Consider the following 23,485-nt stretch of genomic DNA (forward strand, 5'->3'; position numbering starts at 1 on the left):
GTCAAGAGATTAGTCTTGACAGCCACCGAGGGCAGCTGAAGGTCAGGGCCCTCAGCTGCTCTGTGCACCACCATAGCATAAGAAGCTGCCTCCTCCATAGGCACAGTAGTGGGAGGAAGCATGACCAGATTTGGAGCAGTATCCAGTACACTGGCATAAACCCTGCTCCTCACATCAGTCCATTTAAGGATCATATGACTGACACCTCACACTCCTTCACATGACTTAGCCTGTAAGAATAGTGTTCAGGGTCTGATCTAGCACCTAAAGGTCCTGCAGGCATCAGCTGCATTGTTGGGGGATGTGGTTCCAGCTCTACGTAGGAATTGGGGATGAAAATGAGGTTGGCGCCAGCTGTGCCAGGTGCATTGGCATCGGAGCCGGCATCAGGGAAGGTCAAATTGGTGTGAGCGGCATCGATACGGATCCATTATCGGATCCACGGGAGCCCACTGGAGCCAGAGCTACTGGGGCAGAACCAGATGAGCCCCTTGACCCCACAGGGCCTGACATGTAATCAACAGTGTTGGGTCACCCAAATATGAGATGCATGCCCTCATAAAATTCCTTAAGTTGGGCGGGGGTTGGGTATTTAGGAAGGCGCAGAGCCAATCGAGGCACAAGCTCTGATAACCAGACCTCGGATGCATAGAACATCACTTTGAATTCTTACTTTTCTTCTTGTGCCTCTTACCTGTATGTCCCGGCGATCTTGAAGGGGACAAAGAGGACTTCAAACTCTGCAAACGATTCCAGGACCTTCCCCTCAACCAGGACCCTGACTTCTGTGGAGTCATGTGCTGAGCCGCTAGCAGCTTCAGGGACTGCTCCCTCAAAGCATTTGGCGCCATGGGCCAGCAATCGGAGCATGTCTTGGTGTTGTGGTCACGCTCCAGGCACCACAGACAGACAAGGTGTGGATCCGTCACCGACATCACCCGGTGACAGGCTCCACAGGGCTTAAAACCTGTCCTACACCTGACAAAAAATTGCAAAAATCTGGTCCAAAAATTACTGAGGAGTAGCTCTTCTCCAGATCATTGGCTGACATAGAAAGGAAACTGATGTCAGAGCACCTGAGTGGCACCTATATAGGTACCGCGACATCACCCTGGCGTGGACAATGCCAACGATGGACATAGAGCTGATCGACAGAACCTACTGGTGCTCAGGGGCACGGCTCAAAAATTCTTCCGTCTGATGCCTGGGAAACTCAAATGTAAGGAGTCTGTGACTAGAAGGCTCTATCAGATAATGTGCTACACCCAGAGGGGGACCTGAACCATAATGAAATTCACTCATGTATGACGATGATGGTTATAATGCTGTGGATTACACCCCACATATGCTGTGGAATTAACAAAGCTAAAAGCCCACTTGAAGGTCAAAAATTGAAGCAGACATTTTAATATGATTTCTAAATTATATTAAAATGTCTGCAGTTTTTTACCTAACCTCTAATAAAGGGAGGACACCATACAATTTGACACTGTTCTTTAAATGACCCTATTGACCAGCAGCAGATTTTTGGTTTCATGAGAATTGACGCACTACATTCTCAAAAAGTGATTCAACACAATTTATATGTAATCAGAATCTATTTCTAAGGGATATATTACTCCAGCAGCTATAGCACCAACGTAGTTAGTAAAGATTTTTTCTTTATAATCCTGTTACCGTTTGATGTGTCCTGACAAACTACTTTCCCCCCCAAAAAAAGTGCATACACTTTGGGTTTTATCATGGCACATTTCATGCAGATGCCTTATTCAGGGGCCAAAATAAGGTTGTCCCAACAGTGGCATCTGCCATTTTAATTCCAATAGGATTTTTTGCTCTTCATTGCTATTCATAACAGCGGACGGAAATTAAGCAAATGTGGTACAAAGGTAGAACTTCACTCCAGGAAGTGTCTTGTTTCGGTGTGGTGCTGAACTTGGGCATGAAAAGATTTCATATACAAGACATTTGGATGGTTAATTTGTGGGGGAGAGAGTCTTTTCGTACGTCTGCCATTTTGGTACAGTGAAACTGAAGAAAGATACACAGTACTGGAATAATCTAACTGACTGACCACACCTTTGAGGAACCACGGGGTGGGAATATGTCTCAATATGTGCTTTTACACCCATTTTTTGTGGAATTTTTTTTGATCTCTGCTTGTCTGATTGACTTTCAGACACCCATGAGCAAAAATTTGGAGCAAACTACCCAATCTGACCCCGGGGGCGGGGGGTTACAAAGACTGTGGGACACCTTATGGGTTGGGGTGAAGCACAATGCCTGGGAGAGCCACTCCTACCCTATTCTTTTTTTTTCAAAATATGTCCTGGTGCCTAGAAGGTTGTCTGCCCCCCTTGAGGGGCAGATTGGAGGTAAAGCACCCCCAGTCTGACCCGAGGGAGCAGAAAGAATGCTGAGCCCATTATATGGTTGTGGCAGTGCCTGATGTTTGATGCCTTGGAGCCTGTCCAATCGCTTGTTTTATTTAATGTTATATTCCCTTTGTGTCTACTCAACTTTCTGCCCTCTATTGGGACAGATTTGGGCAGCACTGTCCCATTCTGCCCCCCTGGGGGGCAAAAAGACTGTTGTGGTCATTATGTGGTGGAGGTACAGCCCAATGAGAGGGTGGGCAGCCCCAGGTCTTCTCTTTTAAAAACATTATAATACTGCCCCCTTGTGAGGGTGATAGGAGGTAACCTCCCAAATTTGCACTGTAGGGAGACAGAAAGACTGTTATCCACCTTTTGTGGTGGGAGCATTGCCTGATGCCAGGGTGGGTGCCCTTGTCCATCATGCTCTTACCCACCCTTTTTGTAAATCCTTTTTCCATGGTGTATAGTCAACTTTCTGCCCACTCCTTTGGAGCAGACTGTCGGTCAAACCCCCAATCTTCCGAAAGGATAGACAGAAAGAATGTCAATGTGGGCCTTCCAGCCCCTCCTTTAAAAAAAAAATATATATATCCCGAGAGGGCTTACTGCCCACTGGAAGGTTTGTGGGTAACCCACCAAATCAGCTTTTTAATGGGCAGCTGACTCTGGAGCAAGGGGCTCACGGTTCAATCCCCGGCTCCGGTGGCAGCTCAGCCCAGCACCATGTGACTCTGGGCAATAGCTCACCTCAATTTTCCCGACAGCCCCCAGCGGCTTGAGACCCTTAAGGGTGATTTGTTCGTGCTTTACAAATACTGGTTTATTATTTCATACAAATCAACTATTTCCATTAGAGGTCAGGCAGTCGCAATACTGCCATCTTTAAGTGGTGATTCTTTAAGGCAAAATGTATCATTCACGTTTGTTTATACGACTCTCGCAATGTCATTAGACAGGCAATTAAATTATTCAAAGTTAATGCTCAATGATTCCACTTATAAAACTAATAACATCTCCACATTAGAATCATGATACATATTGGATATGGTAAACAAGTCACCTTTGGGAATGAATATTTGAGACGCAGGAAGGAAGAATAAGGTTGACCAGACTTATAAGTCAACATTATTAATAAATAACTAGATTAAAAGCTTGGCTCTCTAAATATTATGGCATACAGTGAATTTTCACATCCTCACTCAAATGATTCGAAAAAAGTTACCCAATCAAGGGAAAATTTCAAGATGGCAGCATCAACATTTTAAGCATGACATGAGTGTCTTGAGGATATAAGGATTTCTCCTGAACAGTGTAAACCATTTCCCTGATCCATAACAAGATGTGGTGCACAGTATCTCTTTTCTTCATACATAAACATGGCTCAAAAGCGGAATGAGAGGTCCTCAAAGTCCAAGAGCTCTACTCCAGAGAAGTCGGCTATAGACCCACAACCTAAAACATATCAATCAAAGTGCATGGTGCTGTGACCAAATTGTAAAATCCTTCAAAGACAACAATCCATTCAATGCCAGAGATCCCCATACAGCAGCAGTCCATAGCAGGTAATTCCGGGATACTATTGCACTCTTCATTCTAAGTGAAAACAAAGATGCACAAGAACTTCTGCATCCATATTATGTCCCCAGCATTACAATTAATCTGGACTCCTCTCTTCTCAGGTCTTTTACCCAGTCACCCCCTCGGATATTCTTCACATGATTGATTCCATAAAATCTGAAGCCTGTTAGGGTTAATTTGTGATATTTCTCAAAATAACTGGCGATTGGATAACTCTTGTCTCCATTTTTTATGGCCCGCATATGCTGTTGTCGTCTGATTTTCAATTTATTGATCGTACTGCCAACGCACAGCTTGTTACAGTCATACCTCAATACAAGCAATACATGTTCTATTTCGAAGGTTAGTTGGTCCCGAATCTTTATTGTTTTCTTGGAGATAATGTTTGGGCCTGTTTCCACAATCTCCTTGATATGTTCATCACTTTCAAGTATATGCCAATTCTTTCGCACTATCCTCTTGATAATTGATTGGGCAAGGCTAAATTCCCACAACAATCTTTTCACTTTATGATTCATTTTAGGTATGTCTGTGGTTGATGAACAAGTTACTTACCTTTGGTAACACATTATTTGGTAGAGGCTCTATCTAGCTGCAGATTCCTCACCTTTGAATTTCCCAGGCATCAGGCTGGATCCGAAGACTTTTGCTCGAGCAATACCTCTTGCGCGTGCCATCGGGTGGGCTCCATTCAGCTCTGCATGACATCCTCTGAGTTGATGGCGTCTGTTATGAGATCAGCGTCACCTATATAGGCACCACCCAGGCGCGCAGACATCAGAACTTTTTATTTTTTCCACGCCAGAAGCGCAGAGCCACGAAGTAACTGACGTAAACGTGTGCAATGCTAGGGCCCTTAAAAGGGGAGTATTCCTAGCCCTCACAAAATCAGTCCACAAAGCGGAGAGGTATGGGTGGGCCTATAATGAATCTGCAGCTAGATAGAGTCTCTACCAGAACATGCTACTTACCAAAGGTAAGTAGCTTGTTCATCTGATGGCGACTTCTAGCTGTAAATTCCATATCTTTGATTTAGATAACCAAGCCATACTCTCCTGGCAGTGGGTTGCGACCAATTCCTCGCACAAGGAAGTCCTGCAGAACCGAATGAGCAAAATGCCCATCCCTGAGGACCTGACCATCCAGGCAGTAGTGCATGGCAAATGTGTGCAAAGATGCCCACGTTGCTGCCTGACAGATGTCCAGGACTGGGATACCCCAAGCTGAGGCCATAGTTACAGCCTGTCCCCTGGTGAAATGGGACCTTAATCCCTCAAGGGGCTGATTCTTAGCCAGGGCATAGAAGATCTAATGCAGAGAATGACCCAGCTAGAAATGGTCCTTTTCTTCACTGCCCGCCCCTTCTTGGCTACCACATACACCACAACGTGCTGGTCGTCCACCCGGAACTCTTTGTGTGGTCAAGGTAGAACATCAATGCTCTATTTTGGTCCAGGTGGTGGAGACACTCCTCTTCCTTAGAGGGATGCAGGGGAGCAAAGAAGGTGGGCAGTGTGATAGACTAACCCAGATGGAATGGGATCACCACCTTTGGCTGGAGAGAAGCATGGGTGGGAAGCACCACTTTAGCTGGAAAGGTCATCATGTAGAGAGGCGTACAAGATAGCACCTGCAACTCACTCACCCGTTAGGCAGATGTTATCGCCACAAGAAAGGCTGTCTTCATGCCAGAGGGGGACGTTGTGTAAAGGTTTGACGAGAGCAGACATAAGAAAAGTGAGGACCAAATGAAGGCCCCACTGCAGCCTAACAAAGGTCCTGTGCAGAAACAAGTGAGCCAGCCCCTTCAAAAACCTATTTCCAATTGGAGACCTGACAAGAGAGGGTAGCTCCTGCAGCCGCAAAAAAGCAGATAGAGCAGAAAGATAACTTTTAGGAGTACCCAAAACAGAGATCTACTTGGCAAGGGTTATAACGAATAGAAGAACAGTGGAAAGAGAAGCAGAAAGAGGGTCAGTAGAGTATCAAACAAACTTCTAACAATGGCAGGTGTATGCCTTCTTAGTGGAGGGCCGCCTGGCCACCAAAATAACATTGCATACTTCTGGAGGAAGGTCAAAAGTAATCAACTGCCACCGCTCAATCTCCATGCAGGGAGGTAAAGACTTGACAGGTTCGAGTGAAGAACCCTCTCCAGCTCATGCAACAGAAGATCCTCCTAAAGGGGCAGCCTGATCACAAGATTGATACTCATTTTCAGAAGCTCTGAATACCAGACTCTCCTCACCCAGTCCCAAGCCACAAGAATGACTTGGGCCCGGTCATTCCTGATTGTCTTCAGAACAAAGGACAGGAGTGGTAGCGTCGGAAAGGCATACAACAGGCCTGAGCTCCACTCGCGACTAAAGGCTTCACTGAATGATAGCCACCTTGGGAACTCCAGCATGCAGTATTGCTCACATGGCACATTCTCGTCGGAGGTGAACAGATCTAACCAAGGATCTCTCCAACACTGAATGAGACATTGCGCCACTTCCGACTTGAGATGCAAATCGTGAAATGCTGGGCATCGATGGCTGAGTTTGTCCACCCTGGCGTTCAGAGAACCTGCCAGATAATGAACCACCAGACTAATGCTCTGATGTTTCAGCCATGTCCAGAGATGCAGAGCCTCTTGACAAAGGGTTAATGACCCCACGCTGCCCTGCTTGTTGCAGTACCACATGGCGGTGGTGTTGTCCGTGAACACCTGCACTAACTTCCCCTTGACAAAGAGAAGAATTGCCTACAGTGCCAACCGAATTGCTAAAATCTCCAATAAATGATGTGGAGTCCCGACTCCACCAGAGACAAGTGTCCCCTGAGATCCCCCTCTCCCTGATGGCTGCCCCATCCCAGAAGTGACACATCTGTCATGACTGTGAGCTCTGGTTGGGGAAGGGAGAGGGGTCTGCCGTTAACCCAACAGCGGTTCATCAACCACCACTGCAGATTTCTCACTGTTCCTTCCGAGATCTGGACCACGTCGGTGAGATTTACCCGATTCTGTGCCCACTGGAACTTCAGGTCCTACTGCAGAGCCCGCATACACCACCTGGCATGCTTTACCACCAGGATGTAGGAGGCCATGAGGCCCAACAGCCTCCGAGTCAGTCGCACCAAAATCCAGGATAGAGGCTGAAACATCAGAACAATCCTGAGGAATGTGAGCGTCTGAGAAGGAGTAAGGTGTGACTTTGCATGTCTATAGAGAACCCCAGAGAATGCATGGGGCTCGCCGTTGTCTGAAGGTGGGAGACAACAGCCTGGGATGAGGATGCCTTCAATAGCCAGTCTTCGAGGTAGGGGAAGGCTCACACCCCTATCCTGTGCAGATGAGCTGCGACCACCACCATTGCCATCACCTTGGTCAACACCCGAAGGTCATTGGTAAGGTCAAAGGGGAGCATAGTAACCTAAAGTTATGGGTCAGAACTCGTTTCCAGCATCAAATGTGAACACTTTGAGGACCTGAAGGGGGTGGTCCAGCCTTGCCTCTTCCTGTTGATGATGGGCACAGGGTGTGCCTGTCATTGGCCAAGGCTTTGCCCATGCGCAGCCTGCATGCATCCCGCTCCTTAGGTAACATTTAAGCACTATCTAGCATGTGGGGCTCCAGGTGCAGCTAGTTAGAAGGGCTGCCTCCTCGATCCTCTGCGGTGCCTGGGACATGCAGTCCCACCAGAATTGCCATCTCCTTTCCCGCTCAGTGATAATGTGATGCGCTACATAGCGCGTGGGGCACTCAGCTGCAGCTACTCGAAAGGGCTGCCTACTGGACCCTCTGTGTTACCTGAAACCCGCAGTCCTCACTGGAATTGCCATCCCCTTTACCACACAGCGGGAGACAAAGTGCTATGTAGTGCATAAGGGCCCCCAGGCGCAGCTAATTGGAAAGGCCACCTATTGTATCCTCTGAGGTGCCTGAGACTTGCAGTCCCGCCGGAATCGCCGTCTCCTTTCCCGCCCAATGGATACAATTGAAGCGCTATATATCGTGTGGGGCCCCCAGGTGCAGCTACTTGGAAGAGCCCCCTCCTGGACTCTCTGAGGTGCCTGGGACTTACAGTCCCACTAGAATCTCCGTCTCCTTTCCCCCACAGCGAAGAACATTGAAGCGCTAAATGGAGCGTGGGGTCCCCAGTTGCAGCTAACTGGAAGGGCAACCTCCGAGACCCTTTGAGGTTCCTGGGACCTGCAGACCCACCAGAAATGACATCTCCTTTCCTGACAGTGATAACCCACCATTTTGAAATTGGGAAACGGGGCTAGGTACAGACCCTGCATTCAACCCCAATGCTTGGCTGAAGGCCAGGTGCTGCAGCGTCTATGCAGGGGCCGTTGCGCACAGTTCCTGATTTCAGCCCCACTATGTACAACAAAACATCCATAGGTTTAGTCTATTGAATAAAAAAATGAAAACCTTAACTGCTGGGGTGTCTAGGCACTCCTCTGCCAAATACATTTTCAAATGTTTGAGCAAACCTTGGACAAACAGTGAAAGAGCAATCACAATAACATTCGTGGATCACGCCCATGATGTGTATAGCAACGTCATTAAGACATAGAAGGTAAAACCTTCACAAAAGAGACCATCAGAGCAACAGTAACACAAGGAAAGCTAGAACATTCCACACCTACCTTTAACAGTCATTAAGCCAGCAATAGCACTGTAAGTCACCAGGCCTGCATGGGGCTTTTCAGGGGCCCCATTGTGTCCAGAAGCAAAGGTTGGCCAGCAGATCCCACTTCTACCACCTATGGTGTGATAAGAGAAAAGTTCTTGTTATAGCTATGTATTTTACAACATCATCAATTCCCACTGATAAAAATGCTCACCGTTTGACGGTCTTGTGCTGCGGTGAGCAAGGCTAAGTTGTATATTGTCATCACTGTTGGAGAGGACATCAGAGCAGTTGAAGTTAGGACTGCTTCCCACAAGCAATGAGTTCTGAAACCAGAGATATGTACTTGTTAAGTGTCATATAATAGCTGTGTTACAGAAAAACAAAAGATGCTAAATAATCCTTTAACATCAAACTATATATAAAGTGCTTTGTATCAGTGCCCTGAATTCCAATTGCAACTGAGTTAATGTGTTTTCATTAAAATCCCGCACATTTGCTTTTACATTGTACGTTCTCTTTTTAACATTATTTTCATAAGTACAGAATCTTTGGATACTCTGGCCTCGGTTAGAGTTTGGGGATGATTACTCTGTCAAAACCTGGCAGATATCCCATCCACCTTATAACAAGTGCCATGTTTCTGACAGAGTATCCCATCCACTAATCTCTACGTAGAGTGCAAAGTCAGCTAAATAAAAAGTGATGCAATTTCAACTGCATTAAATGACTTAAAACCATGTTACATAGAATGGTTGCTTGGGTGCCCATTTTATGGCGAATCATAAAAGTATCACGAAATGACTAACTCGACCCGCTCGCAATCTAAAGGAAGCTTTTAGACCAGGTCCTTTGTGAATGGCTACTCCAGATGTTTGTCTTTCTTTGTTGAATCCATTTTTGTTGAAATCCAGGACTCTACACACCTTACTTCTGCTAACCAGTGCTAAAGTGCTTGTACTCTCCCTTACAAACATTGTAAATGGATAATTTAATTTACTTATGAGTCCCTAGTATATGGTACTACATGTACCCAGGGCCTTTAAATCAAATGAGACTGGTCAGCTGCAGCACTCATTGTGCCACCTACAACAATAGAACTGTAAAAGATGTTTCAGGCCTGCTGCTGCAGCCTGTAGCCTGTAGTGCAGTTTTAAACTACCATTTCGACCTGGCAAAATAAACCTTTTCCCAGACCTACAACCTGCTTCTTCAATGCCTTGATATGGTAGGCCCTAACGGTTCACAGGAAAGAGTGCTTGTATTTAAGAAGTAGGACATACAGGTTAAGTTTTACAGGTCCTGGCAGTGAAAATCCTGCTTTTCCTATTCAGTGGAGTGGTAGGGAACATGCTAGGGTTGACTCCCGAGATGGGGGTTTAGACCTCCAAGCTCTCTGGGGTGGGGTGCTTCATAACGAAACTTGGGTCCCAAGGAGTAGGGCGATGGTGGCAGTCAATTTTCCTATACACAGTCGCCCCTGTGCAAGGCTTGGGCCTGGCCTCCAGTAGGACGTCAGTAAGGGCTTCATTAAGGAGTGAATGTTCTGAACGCGTGACTCATCGCTGAAGCACCTCGATCAAGTTGTTCACCTTGACTGCCACTGAAGGTAGCTGAAGGTCCAAAACCTCAGCCACCCTACGCACCACCCTGCTCCGTAGCCTCATTAGAAGGAGAGACCAAGCCAATGCCAGGTGAGGTATCTAACTAACTGGCCTCCACCAGCTTCTCATAATAGTTGTTCTCATTTTTTTCTAGGGTATGCTGGTATAAATAAGGGTCCTCCAACTCCTCCATTCATCTCCCTCTCCAGGCCTGTTAAAGACAAGAGGCTTCAATCCGGACAGCAATGCCCCGGTGGATGCTGGAATGGGCGTAGAATGATGCCCGCACAGCTCTGTGTTGGAGTCATGAACAACAAAGTGCCATGGGGTGTCAGCAGCACTGGGAGAGTCAGCCCTTGAGCAGACGCCATGGCAGGTATCATTGGTCTTGCTGCTGGCTCCGCTCTGGTTGCAACATGGGATGCATGAGGCCCAAATGGCATTGAGGGTGAGCTCGTTGGTGAGGATCCAGTAACGGACCAAATATGAAGTGCATGGCATCATAACATTCTTTAACCTGGGTGGGGACGATCTGACTTTGGGAAAGTCAGGGAAATGCAGACCCTGGAGTGCTGACGCTCCTATGCCTCATCAGAAGACTTCAACTTCTGTCTCAATTTGTGTGACTTACCAGATGACTTCTGGCGGAACGATGATCGCCAGCTGCAGCTCTGCGATCAGTCTCGGGACCTTCCATGCGACTGGGATCTTGAGCAACACAGGGCCATATGACGTCAGGCAGCAAGGAGCATAGCACTGCAGTTTTTGCAGATCTTGCAGTCGTGGTCCCTCACCAAGCACCACAAACAAACATTTGCCTGTGACAGGCACCACATGGTTTGAAACCAGATGATTTCTTTGAGGGCACCCTGTGAAACTAGGAGAGATATCTCTCAAAAAGGGTTCAACAAAACTTTACAAAAAAGCCAGTCAAAAAATGACTGAGGGTAACTCTTCACGAATAAGCACTATCTGGCACAGAAAGGAAAGAACTGATGTTAGCGCGCCGGGATATGAGCGTAATTTCCAACGTGGATGATGCGTACATGCAGCCGAACGATGCCACATACGGGCATGTAGGGGTGCTGCTCGAAAATCTCCAGATCCAGTCTGACACCTGGAGATTATTCAAAGGTAAGGTGTCAGCGGCTAGAAGTCTATTTCAGTTAGAAAGTTGTTAGAAAGTTGGCCTTAATCAAATGTGCATTTCTACAAGTGTCCAGGGTTACATCACTGTTAAGGGCCAGCCTGTGGTGTGATGTGTATTCCTTTGGAACAGGGGACAAAAGGGTCTTTGATGCGGGGAACGGTGTCCCTCTCCTGAGCAGGATAGCTTGAGCTAACGATGACCGCACCACCAGTGCGAAGTTCTGACCAAGGCCTGAAACGTCAGCTTGAAGCCGGTCCACCCACAACCCCATCAATGAGGGCTTCTTGAGTGAAACTGGACTAAACATTGAAGATACATTTTCCACCGGGACAAACCTGGTTCCTGTATCTCCACGACTGTCGACTTGAGTCTTTGACTTTGAGCCGGTCCAGCACGACCAGATATGGGATATTTCTGGTGTTGTGTTTTCACTTTATTGCTGTTTGAGTACTACATAAATACTTTACACATTGACTGTAAGTTAAGCCTGACTGACTGTGTCATGCCAAGCTACTAGAGGGTTAAAAACAGTTTTATTTAGTGACTTTTGTGGTTCACAGACAAGGATTGTGTTCACTTGATTGGGGCTCTCTCCACTCTCACCTAATAACCCAATTTCTTACATAGGTCTTTTCTGGCTCGAAGAAAATTTCAATCAACATTCCATGTGCTTAGGATGGGGAATGGAAAGTGTTCTCAGACCTGCCTGGAGTAAACAAGAAGTCAATGCTACACCAGTGTCCCGTACTATCTTCGACGAAGAATACCTGGTGCAGGCAGAAAATGCATCGACTAAGTACAGTTACACCCAGTAATAGTGAATTATGCAACAGAGGGAAGTGACTCCAGCTGTCAAATGGCTTCTGTTTCAAAACACAATCAATTTTGATACATTTTGAATCAGTTAATTGTAGGCAAAAGACTTGTTTACCATATCCAAAGGTACGGAGCTATTTATTTCTCATATATTTAGTAAAGGTTTTGGCAAATGGTTGAGGACGAAACAATGCCTTGAAGAGCTACGTTTAATGCTGGATTGTTTGTCATTTTGAATACTTACTCAAGTTGTTAACAATAGGGTCTTAAAATAATGATTTGGTCATATGTTTCACGGACTTGTTAGAAGGTGTATGTTCATGAAGCTGAGAGGGACTTACTGCAGCCACTAAGTCCCATGAATGTACACCATCTGAATGGTCCTTTGGTGAAGTGTGGATCAGGCTGCAGTGTTCAGTTTTGACCTGTCCTATTATACTCAAAAATCAAGGGGAGGGAGAAAGAAGAGGCTTAGATCCACTCAGCTTCCTTATCTCAGTATATCAAAAAATCAAATGGGAGAGTGGATCACTGGTCCTGGGAGAACCAGGGTATTGCACGGTCAGTACTGAGTACCGTTTAAAAAACCTTCATTCACGTTTAGTAAAGGATCGAGTTAAGCGGTATATCTTGATTCTCCGCTAGTTTGTCATTAACGTGATCGCATAATCATTGGGTTAGTCCAATGCTTCCTCCACCCGGAGGTATTTGCCACTGGTGGTCCCAGTAGTGATCGTAAATAGAGAAAAAGGGTGAGGTGACTAGTGATGAAAAAAAAAAAAGGTGTTTTTGTTTTAAAAATCTCGTATAGCCAGTAGAGTTCTTTATTGGTACTGGATTCGGGATAGGATATAAAAAGTTCTTGTGGGTGTGCACTCGTTAGACTTGTTACGGTCTAGTGCACTGTTGTATTCAGTGTCCAAATAGAGGTCGACATGTTTCAGCCCTCATTAGCCCCGAGGGGTCAAGCGGGCTTTCTTCAGGACCTTGTGCAGAGTTAGGTAGCCTAATGTTTAAGGTACCGTTGTGTGTAGGTGCAGGAAGATCAATATTCCTCTCATTGGTCGCACCTTCAGCTTAAAATCTGTTGTTTCAATGTTTGTGAGGGGGGGGGAAGTAAAGGGGAAAACAACAATACACAAATCATTATGAATTGGTCGACATGGTATATAAAATGACAATGCTTTTCACGAGTGGATCTCCCTTAAATTCAGAGAAACGCTCAACATGGCAAAATTCGTCCCTCCTTTCTGTAAGATAATGACCATTCTACAATCCATTTTGTCATACTCACACTCACACTCACATTAATGACAGATCTGCATACATGTTGCCATGAAAACGAGGCGCGTGATTAGCACACCGTGGTGATGGGTTTTCTATTTCAAATCATGTACAATTGCCGAAATACATCGGAGGTCATAGTACGTGCAGAGTCATATGATCCACTCGTGAAAAGCATTGTCATTTTATAGATTGCATACACAATACCATGTCGACCAATTCATAATGATTTGTGTATTGTTGTTTTCCCCTTTACTTCCCCCCCCCTCACAAACATTGAAACAACAGATTTTAAGCTGAAGGTGCGACCAATGAGAGGAATATTGATCTTCCCGCACCTACACACAACGGTACCTTAAACATTAGGCTACCTAACTCTGCACAAGGTCCTGAAGAAAGCCCGCTTGACCCCTCGGGGCTAATGAGGGCTGAAACATGTCGACCTCTATTTGGACACTGAATACAACAGTGCACTAGACCGTAACAAGTCTAACGAGTGCACACCCACAAGAACTTTTTATATCCTATCCCGAATCCAGTACCAATAAAGAACTCTACTGGCTATACAAGATTTTTAAAACAAAAACACCTTTTTTTTTCATCACTAGTCACCTCACCCTTTTTCTCTATTTACGATCACTACTGGGACCACCAGTGGCAAATACCTCCGGGTGGAGGAAGCATTGGACTAACCCAATGATTATGCGATCACGTTAATGACAAACTAGCGGAGAATCAAGATATACCGCTTAACTCGATCCTTTACTAAACGTGAATGAGGGTTTTTTAAACGGTACTCAGTACTGACCGTGCAATACCCTGGTTCTCCCAGGACCAGTGATCCACTCTCCCATTTGATTTTTTGCTGTCCTATTATACATCAAGGGGTGAAATTGTAGGGCAGGCTGCATCATAGGTGATTCTCATTAGGTGCTAATATTTCAGTGAGGGAAATTAAGGGTTATCTTGCCTAGAAAGAGGGGTAACTGCTCTAATAACTGGTGTAGTTGTTGGTAGGGATGTGATAAGTTATCTTTGTCGAAGTTGAGATTTGCAACTATTGGTACAATTTATTACTGAGCCAAGTTGGAAAAGTCTAGATGAGCAAGGCTCACATCATAACTGAAAGGCATATTGTTGCGTTCCATCTAACTGACTGTATTATGTCCTGTATGTTTTTCATGTTTTTCATTCCATAGGGCGGAGACAAGTAGAAGCTGCAGGGTCGTTTTGGACTTCAGTGAAGAATATTCTGGTGAAGAACCAGGACTAAAAATAAGCCATTTTTGTCTAGCACCTCCCTTTCATAAAGGATAAAGAGATAATGACCTACTGGCTAGCATACATCTTTCTAGAGAGAATGTGGAAAACATTTCTGAAGTGACACATGAGAAACATCAAGGCCAATCAAGGTCACCCTGTGGTATTAATGTGGTATCAATAACAGTTTGGAAGGATACATGTTTGTCAAACCGTTAATGAACCTTATCACAACATGTAATTTAAACAAAGATGGCTGGTCCGGCAAATGCAAATAAAACTGAAAGGTTAGACAAATCACCTGTAATAGTGCCCACTACAAGGCAGTTCTGGGTTAAAGACAAAACAAAAATTAAAACAACTGACACTTAGGCCTGTAAAGGGTCCGTCTATCAGACTCCTCCCCATATCACAAATTTGTCCCAGTTCCCGGTGTAAATGGACTTCATTGAAGGGCACCTGGTAGCAAGAATGACATTCATATCTTCGGGTGGCAGATCAAATGCATTCACCCACCGCTGTTCAATCTCCATGCATTGAGGTGGGGACTGCTCAGGTTCGGGTGAAGGACCTAGCCTTACTGCTGCGACAGAAGATTCTTTTGAAGTGATAGGTTGATCAAAGGACAGATGCTCATGCCCAGACATTCCAGGTAGCACAGTCTCCTAAACAAATCCCGAGCCTCTAGGTGGATTTGAGCCCAGTTGTTCAGAATACAGTGCAGGAGAGGCAGGGGTGGAAATAAATACAGGAGTTCTGTGTTCCATTTTAGCCAGAATGCATCTTCTGGGGATGGTCTCCGCAGAAACTTCAATGCTCAAAATGTTCGATAATGCGAATTCTTGACTATGGTGAAAAGATCTAGCCAAAGCTCCCCAACTATAGGGAGATGCCCTGCACAACCTCAGGATGTAGATGCCATTTGTGATCTGCCAAACGCCACAGATGGAACTTCCCTACCCTGGCATTCAAGGATCCCACTAGCTGGTTCAGGGTCAGGGAAATGCCCTGAAGCTCAAGCCCACTCCATAATTATGCAGAGTATTTTGACACAGGACTAAGGACTCAAACTCACCTTGCTTGCTGCAGTACCACATGGCAGTGGTATTGTCTATGAGAATGTGCACCAGTCTCCCCTTGATAGATACCAGGAAAGCCTTCAACGGCCAGACAAGTGACCCAAAATCCAAAAGACTGATATGGAGCAGGATTTCTGCAGAGACCACAGTCCTCTGATCTCCACCTTCCCCTGATGACCTCCCAGACCCAGCAGTGATGCTTTTGTCACCATTGTTAGCTTTTGGGTGGGGAATTGTGAGTGTCCTGTCATTGGTCCATCTGTTATTGAGAAGTTACCACGGTGTGCAGTTTACTCGGAAATCAGAATGGCATCTAGTAGGCTTCCTTAGTTCTGGGTCCATTGGAACTTGACATTCTGTTGCAGAGCACAAATATGCCCAGTGGCAAAAATGACAAGAAGGATGCAGGAGGCTAAAAGACCAAGAAGCTTCAGAACCGCTCTCAGCTACATCCAGGACCGAGACTGAAACATCACGATTATAACCTGGATGTCCTGGACTGGTCGGAACAGAGGGAAGGCGCTGAACTGTAGTTTGTCCAGGACAGCTCCAATGAAAGGCGAAGGAGTCTTGTGAGAATTTGCCATCATCTGGAGGTGGTCTATGATTTTATGGGGGGATCCTGTTTTCAAGTGTTAGTCATTGAGGCAGGGAAAACTGGAATCACTGACCTCAGAAGTTGAGTAAACACCACCGGCATCAATTTTCTGTACACCTGAGGGGTACTGTTAAGGCCAAAGGGGAGCACGACTAAGTGAAAATGCTCCTGGCCTACCTGGAACTGCAGGTATTGTCTGTGGGACTGCATGGCGGGTATATAAAAATGTTTGCCCTTCAGTTCAAGGACACCATCCAGTTTCTCAGGTCCAGGGCAGGCAAAATCTAGGTCAGCATGAGAATTGTGAACTTGTCCTTCCACAGGAATGCATTCAGAGGACTAAAATCTAAGATGGGCAGATTGCCCCCATCCTTCTTTGCCACGAGGAAATAGCTAGAGAAACAACAAATTCTGTGTCTGGAATGCTCTCAATGGCTCCTTTGCAAAGTCAAACTTGCACCTCTTGCAACAGAATGGACAGGTGATCTTCTGATATTTGGTCGGAAGTTTGAGGAAAGTTCTGCAGAGCAGAAAGAGAGGGTAGGATATAGCCATGATCAATGATATGAAGGACCCATTTGTCATAGATGATGGATCAAGAAAGTGCTGGATCATACCTCTCACAGGGTGGTTTGCACCACTGCAACTTGGTGTTTGTTTCAACAGGAGATGGGGACTGGGAGCACAGGTGCATTTAGTGGCGTGCACATTGACTGCCAAATCCACATCCCTGGCCTTGCAAGGACTGGGGTACTTGTAGCAGAGGCTATGGAAACAGATATTGCCTATACACCAGTCCCTTAGAGCAACCTTGGAGTTCCCTACTGCTTAGAGCAGCCTTGGACTTTACTAAACCGGTGAGGTAACTCTTTGGCAGAGGCCAGAAAAGGCAGACAGTGCGCTATGGCCCTATTCTCTTCAAAATATTCTAAGGCGCAATCATTTTTTTCACTGAAAATGTGTGAGCTATCAAAAAGCATATCAATGAGAATGGCGTGTACGTTTCCAGGGAATCCTGTGGAGCGCATCCATGTAGGGAAAAGGAGCACTACCCTGGTGGCAAATGCTCTTCCCAAACAATCAGTAGTAGCAAAGCCAGGGCGATCAAGTATTTGGCTGCATCTTGAACATCATAAAAGGTTCGAGCCAGTGAGGACCTACTTCCAGGACAGCCACCAAGATCTTACTGACCATGTTCAGGAGGCAATGCATACATCAGCCAACTATTTACTTAAGGACAGTTTTCCTCACCTCAGTAGAGGTCAGTTGTACATTCAAGATCCCAGCTGCTCATGAAATTACCACTGCAAATAAATCACTCTTTTCCTTTGGAGGCTTCAAATGGCAAGTTCAACCATCAAGGGGAGTATCAAGCCCACAGGCCTCTTGTAAGTTCATGTAAAAATACACTTTATCATATTTAGGGGATAAATCATCCCTAACCCTGCCATCATCCTCTCTGGAAGGTGGCAAGCTCTAGTTAGATTCAGAGCCAAAAGGACAATTTGGAGCCTCTGAGGGTGCGCACACTCCAGTAGTGGCATAGGTTTAGAATTAAGCTGTATGGGGATTGGTTATGCTTCAGTAATTCAGTAGCACAATATCAGTCAGAATTGTACTGAAGTCGGTTCGGGGTCAGACAACAGGATCAGACTGGATCCTCCATCTGTGCCAGCTGTGTTTGTACCGGTGTTGACAAAGGACACACTGACTTAGGTTGTGGAGCCAATCTGGTTGGTGGCAAACTCCGGTCAGAATAGGAACCAAAAATATAATACAGCCTCTGAAGGTGTGTCCACTGTAGTAGAAACTATCCTGGGACTTACGTTTTCTTGTGTTCAGAGATGTACAGCTTTGTTTCTCAGTCCCGGGTCGCCTTTGCGCCATGAAGGTGCACATGTCACATGACTTTGGTTCATGCCCCAAGCCCAAACACAAATGTCGTAAAAGTCAGTGACAACACCTGTTTTCTACAGTAGCTGCATGGTTTGAAACCTGTAGTAGTCTTAAGAGGGGACATTGTTGACTTTGATTGGCTTTGTAGGGCGCTCCGAATTCCTTTCCCCATATATATATATATATATATGCACTTGCACTTTAAATAGAGTCAAGACATGAGTCCAACAAACCTGATTGAATCCTACAGCAATGAGAGGGATTGAAGGCGAGGTACAGTCTTCGTACCATCCTTAAATGTTTTACACTTTAGCACTTGCACTTTGATTCGTTCTTAATGAGCATATGGCTTTAATGTAGATATTATAGTGGGTTACCATTGAGTAGAAATTAAGGAATAGAAAATCTTCAATTAATGTATTTTACATGCCCTATTATTCTATTTCAATTCCGGTGCGATGTTGACCTGTGATTATTAGATTATGCAAACCTATATATTTTTTCATTGTAAGTTTCATACGCCAAATTCGCATATTTTTTTAATCATGTACCGTTATGGATGTACTACGTGTCTAACGAATATGGGTTATAGTCTGTCATCAATGTTCACTGTAAGTATGTTTTTTAGAAGTTTATTAAAAATGATTGGTCACTCACCACTTAAATGTTTCATTTGTCCGCGGCACATCATGTGATCAAGTTCGGGTTTCTGGATCGAAACGCGTCATGGCAGACACTTGTCTGTTTGTATTGTTTTGAGGTGATGGAATCGAATTAAAGCACCTTTCTCGTGAACAGCAACTACTGATTCCGTGGCAATTCTTGTGGTCTGTACCTGGGGCAACCCATCGAGTGGCCAAGGTGGGCCAGGACATTTAAAGTTTTATATATATATATATATATTCACTGAAAAATATCATAGGTTTCAAGAACGTTATAGATAGAAATTAGCATTTAAAAAGCCTTAGAAATTCACTGAAAAACCATAGGTTTCAGGGACTTTATAGTTAGTTGGACATTTCACTCGTACAAAACCAGAGAAATTCAGCCGTTATAGTTAGTTCAGCTAACTATAACTCGCGCCCCCGCAATGTACTGCTGATGACGTCATATATTACATCATTCATGACATGGTCAGTGACATCACTGATGACATCACTGATGACATCTCAAATGACATCACTGATGACATCACTGATGACATCATCCAGTGACTGTGTGTTTCTGGAAAGTTTAAATATGTTTTATATCTATACCAAGGTGTATTGAAGAATGAGTGGGTATATAAGTGTCTGGATGGAGGATTCAGTGGGTGAGTGACTGACTGCATAAGTGAGTGATTAAATGTGTCTTGCTGAATGCATGTGTTATTGACTAAACTGTGTGAATGTCTGTATCAGTCTGTCTGTTGTTGTGTAAGCTGCTGTATGGTTTGGTCAGTAGCTACATGAGTGTCTATATGGGTTATTGATTGGTTGCCTGAGTATTTGTATGGCAGACTGAGTGTGTGTTAGGTGTGTGACTCTGTGCATAGATGTGTGAGTGGTTGATTCACTGGGTGTATGGGTTCTTGAGTGCATGTGGAAACAGCTGTATGGGTGGGTGAGTGTGTGTGTGAATGTGTTGGTGAGTGATTGGATGTCTCAGTGGTACATATCCAAGTAACAACATATGTAAAAGGCAGTGTATGTGAGGGTTGGAGTATATAAATGACTTTACGTGAGAGTCAGTGATTGCGAGAGTGGCTGTATGGATGAGTGTGTACTTGTATCAGTGATTATATAAGAGAGTAAGTATGCGTTAGTATCTGTATGAATAAGTGAGGTGTTGTGTGTATAACTGTGTAGGTGAGTAAATGGGAGTGTGATTGATTCTTTGCATGACTGACTAGGTGTCTGAGTAAGTCCATGGATGAGTGGCAGTGTGTGAGTGTCTGTATATAAAAGTGTTGTATTGATGAGTGACTGCATGTATGAGTGATTGTATGGGTGAATGAGTGGATGTGTATGTAGAACTAGGAATCAGTGAGTGCGTATGTGGTAAATGGTATTGGTGTGTCGATGGTCTCGAAAATGGTAGGGCCCGATTCACAGAACTAACTTAAGACAAAATCCTAAACTTACTACTTTTGGTATTCACAGAAGTTAGGATTTTGTCTTAAGTTAAGACAAAATCCTAACTTCTGTGAATACCAAAAGTAGGAAGTTTAGGATTTTGTCTTACGTTAGTTCTGTGAATCGGCCCCCCTGTCTGTATTTTACAGTGGGTGTATCAAAGGTTATATTAGAGTGTGAGGAGGTGCATCAGATTATCATGTGGATGATGTCATCAGTGATGTCATCAGTGATGTCATTTGAGATGTCATCAGTGATGTCATCGGTGATGTCACTGACCATGTCATGAGTGATGTTATATGTGATGTAATCAGCAGTGCATTGCGGGGGCATGAGATATAATTATCTCAGCTAACTATAACGGCTGAGTTTCTCTGGTTTTGTAGAGAGTGAAATGTCCAACTAACTATAACGTCCCTGAAACCTATGTTTTTTTCAGTGAATTTCTAAGGTTTTTTAAATGCTCATTTCTAACTATAACGTGCCTGAAACCCATGGTTTTTTCAGTGAATTTCAATGGTTTTTTAAATGCTAATTTCTAACTATAACGTCCCTGAAACCTATGTTTTTTTCAGTGAATTTCAAAGGTTTTTTAAATGCTAATTTCTAACTATAACATACCAGTCGCGTAGAGAAAGGTGAACGTGACCTCCAAAACACCTCTTAGCAATCCCACTGTGTGGGATTTACTGGAGGTGACAGGAGGGGTAGTTAGCCCCCAACGTCAACCTTGAGGGCCAACTATCCCTTTTATTGCCACCAGTAAGTCCCACACAGCAGGATTGCTAACTTCTTATATCAGGCCAGCCCCCTCCCTGCACCACTGTGCAAACGTACCCCCTAGCACGCCGTAAGTTGGGGGATTAAGTCCCCTTGAATCCTGAGGGTCCCTGGGGGCCAACTAGCCCACCAGGTACCTCTAGTAAGCACCACAGAGCTGCGTTGCAGAGAGGTGGTCCGAGTCCACGCCCCTTTTTACTCCTCTCTGCAACGCAACTCTGTTGCGCTTACTGGAGGTACCTGGTGGGCTAGTTCAGCCCCCGGCACCCTCAGGATTCAAGGGGCAGCGTAAGGGGGATTGGGACCCCCCACTACTTTCTTCACAGCCCCAGGGAGGTGGCAGTCCCTGGGGCTGCGGGGGCCCCTGTTGGCCCCCACTAATTAATTGGCAGTGCCCCAGGACCTGGCCCACCCGGGGGCTTTTTGAAAACAAAGAATGGGAGCCCACACTTGTTTTTTTTTTTATAATTTCAGGGGGATTCGCGACCCCATCACATTTTCCAACAAAATTATTTTTAAAAAAATGTTTTTTTGGCCCTGGGGGTCCTTGTGGGACCTCCTGAGCAGGCCTAGGGGGTCAGTGTGTTTCCACCATGTCCCCTTTTATTGTTTTTAACCTCTTTTTACTGTTTCCTTGTGACTCGGTTCTACCCACCGCTGCCCCAGATATCAAAACTTTCGGTTTTTTATTTCGCAGGAGCTACTTAACGGATTTACACCATTTTAAAAAAAAGGTTGGTTTCTGGACAAAGACCTATCTTTTTGCCAAATTTGGTGTAATTTCGTTCAGCAGTTCGGGCTGTAGCTTTGTCTAAAGTTTCCTATGGAAATTAACATGGGGAAAATGTGTTTTGGGACCCCCCTTTTTTCTCAGCCTCGCTCGACGAATGACCCCGAAACTTTCAAGACAGGAGCTGACCTGAGCGCCCCACTAGTTTTGCCATGCCATGAACCATTATGGTATGCCAATCCCACTAAAGGCGGTTCATAAATCATGAAGACATAGGTAAAGCCTTTCAGTGCCTCTGTATGTTGGCTCATGACTAAGAGGCGGGTGCCTCGAAACACGTAGAGCATGTAATAATTGTGGATAAAAAGGTGGCGAGCTGCAGCGCGGTGATAAATCCCTGATGAGAAGAACAGCATTGAGTGCATTCTCGAGCGCGAGGGCGTTTGGACTAACACATATGATGCGGCTGCCCGATCCACGGTAACGAGATGTGCACCATTCCTGAAATGCTGGTAGGGCTGTGAAGGACTATGTTCCCCTTCTAGAAGCACGCTGTTCAATGCTGATAATAGCCCGCCTTCTTTGGAGTCCTTTCCTACTAAAGGTGTTTTAATTAAAGCTTCAAGATTTTGCAGGGGCACAGAGCCTACTATAGGAAGTGCAAATTTACTTACCTGTGGCACTACAACATCCAGCATGCAATGAACCATTATGTTATGCCACGCCCACTACGGTCCAATTCAATAAATAAAATAAAGACACAGATAAAGCTTTTAGTGCCTCTGTATGTTGGCTCATGACTAAGAGGCGGGGTGCCTCGAAACGTGTCGAGCATGTAATAATTGTGGATGAAATGGTGGCGAGCTGCAGCGAGGTGACAAATCTCTAATGAGAAGAACACCATTGAGTGCATTCTCGAGCGCGAGGGTGTTTGGACATAGATAGATAGATAGATAGATAGATAGATAGATAGATAGATAGATAGATAGATAGATAGATAGATAGATAGATAGATAGATAGATAGATAGATAGATAGATAGATAGATAGATAGATAGATAGATAGATAGATATGTACATATTGATGAGACCCTGTTAAGGTCTGCGGTATTCCCACAGGAGCCTCTGGGAGAGCTTCCATGCCTTGGTACTGTGATGTGATGCAAACTTTTTGGGGGGAATCTTGAGTGGTGCTGCAGTACCATGGGGTGGAAGCTTGTGTGGTGAGCACTGTGGGGAGCACCAGATTATCTGAAAAAAACGTCAACAAAATAACAAAAAAGAAGAAGAGAATCCAAGGATTGGTTGCACACGAAGGTGGGGCTGCAAGGCCTGGCCGGCCATGCAGCCAACCTTCCCCACTGCACAATGCGAAAGGTTGTGCACAGTGGGGGTTGGTGTGCATGTGAAAAGTTATCTATTGGTCCAATGTAGAATATATTAATGTAAAAACTGAAAAAACAAGGCAAAATTTATAGTTTTGTGTTGGAATGATACTCGAGGTAACTTAAAAAAAAAAACACTGAAATCGATCATTTATAGCTCAGTCACTTCCTATAACTTGTGCCCTCCTAATGTGCTGCTTATGACCTCA

The 23,485-nt window shown here is 45.0% G+C and overlaps 1 protein-coding gene across 1 annotated transcript in view; it reads right to left on the bottom strand.

The window, feature by feature from the left end:
* The window catches only part of LOC146830898 (fibrocystin-L-like), a 1,500,901-nt gene that overhangs the window by 188,258 nt on the left and 1,289,158 nt on the right, over positions 1 to 23,485 (bottom strand). Inside the window, exons 70-71 of the mRNA XM_085605087.1 lie at positions 8,796 to 8,907; positions 8,598 to 8,714 (exon numbers count right to left, since the gene is read on the bottom strand). Of these exons, the coding sequence (XP_085461213.1) occupies positions 8,598 to 8,714; positions 8,796 to 8,907 (229 nt within the window). The remainder of the gene's footprint in view (positions 1 to 8,597; positions 8,715 to 8,795; positions 8,908 to 23,485) is intronic.

This window comes from Triturus cristatus, chromosome 5_1 (genome assembly GCF_964204655.1).
Source record: "Triturus cristatus chromosome 5_1, aTriCri1.1, whole genome shotgun sequence".
NCBI classification, from domain to species: domain Eukaryota; kingdom Metazoa; phylum Chordata; class Amphibia; order Caudata; family Salamandridae; genus Triturus; species Triturus cristatus.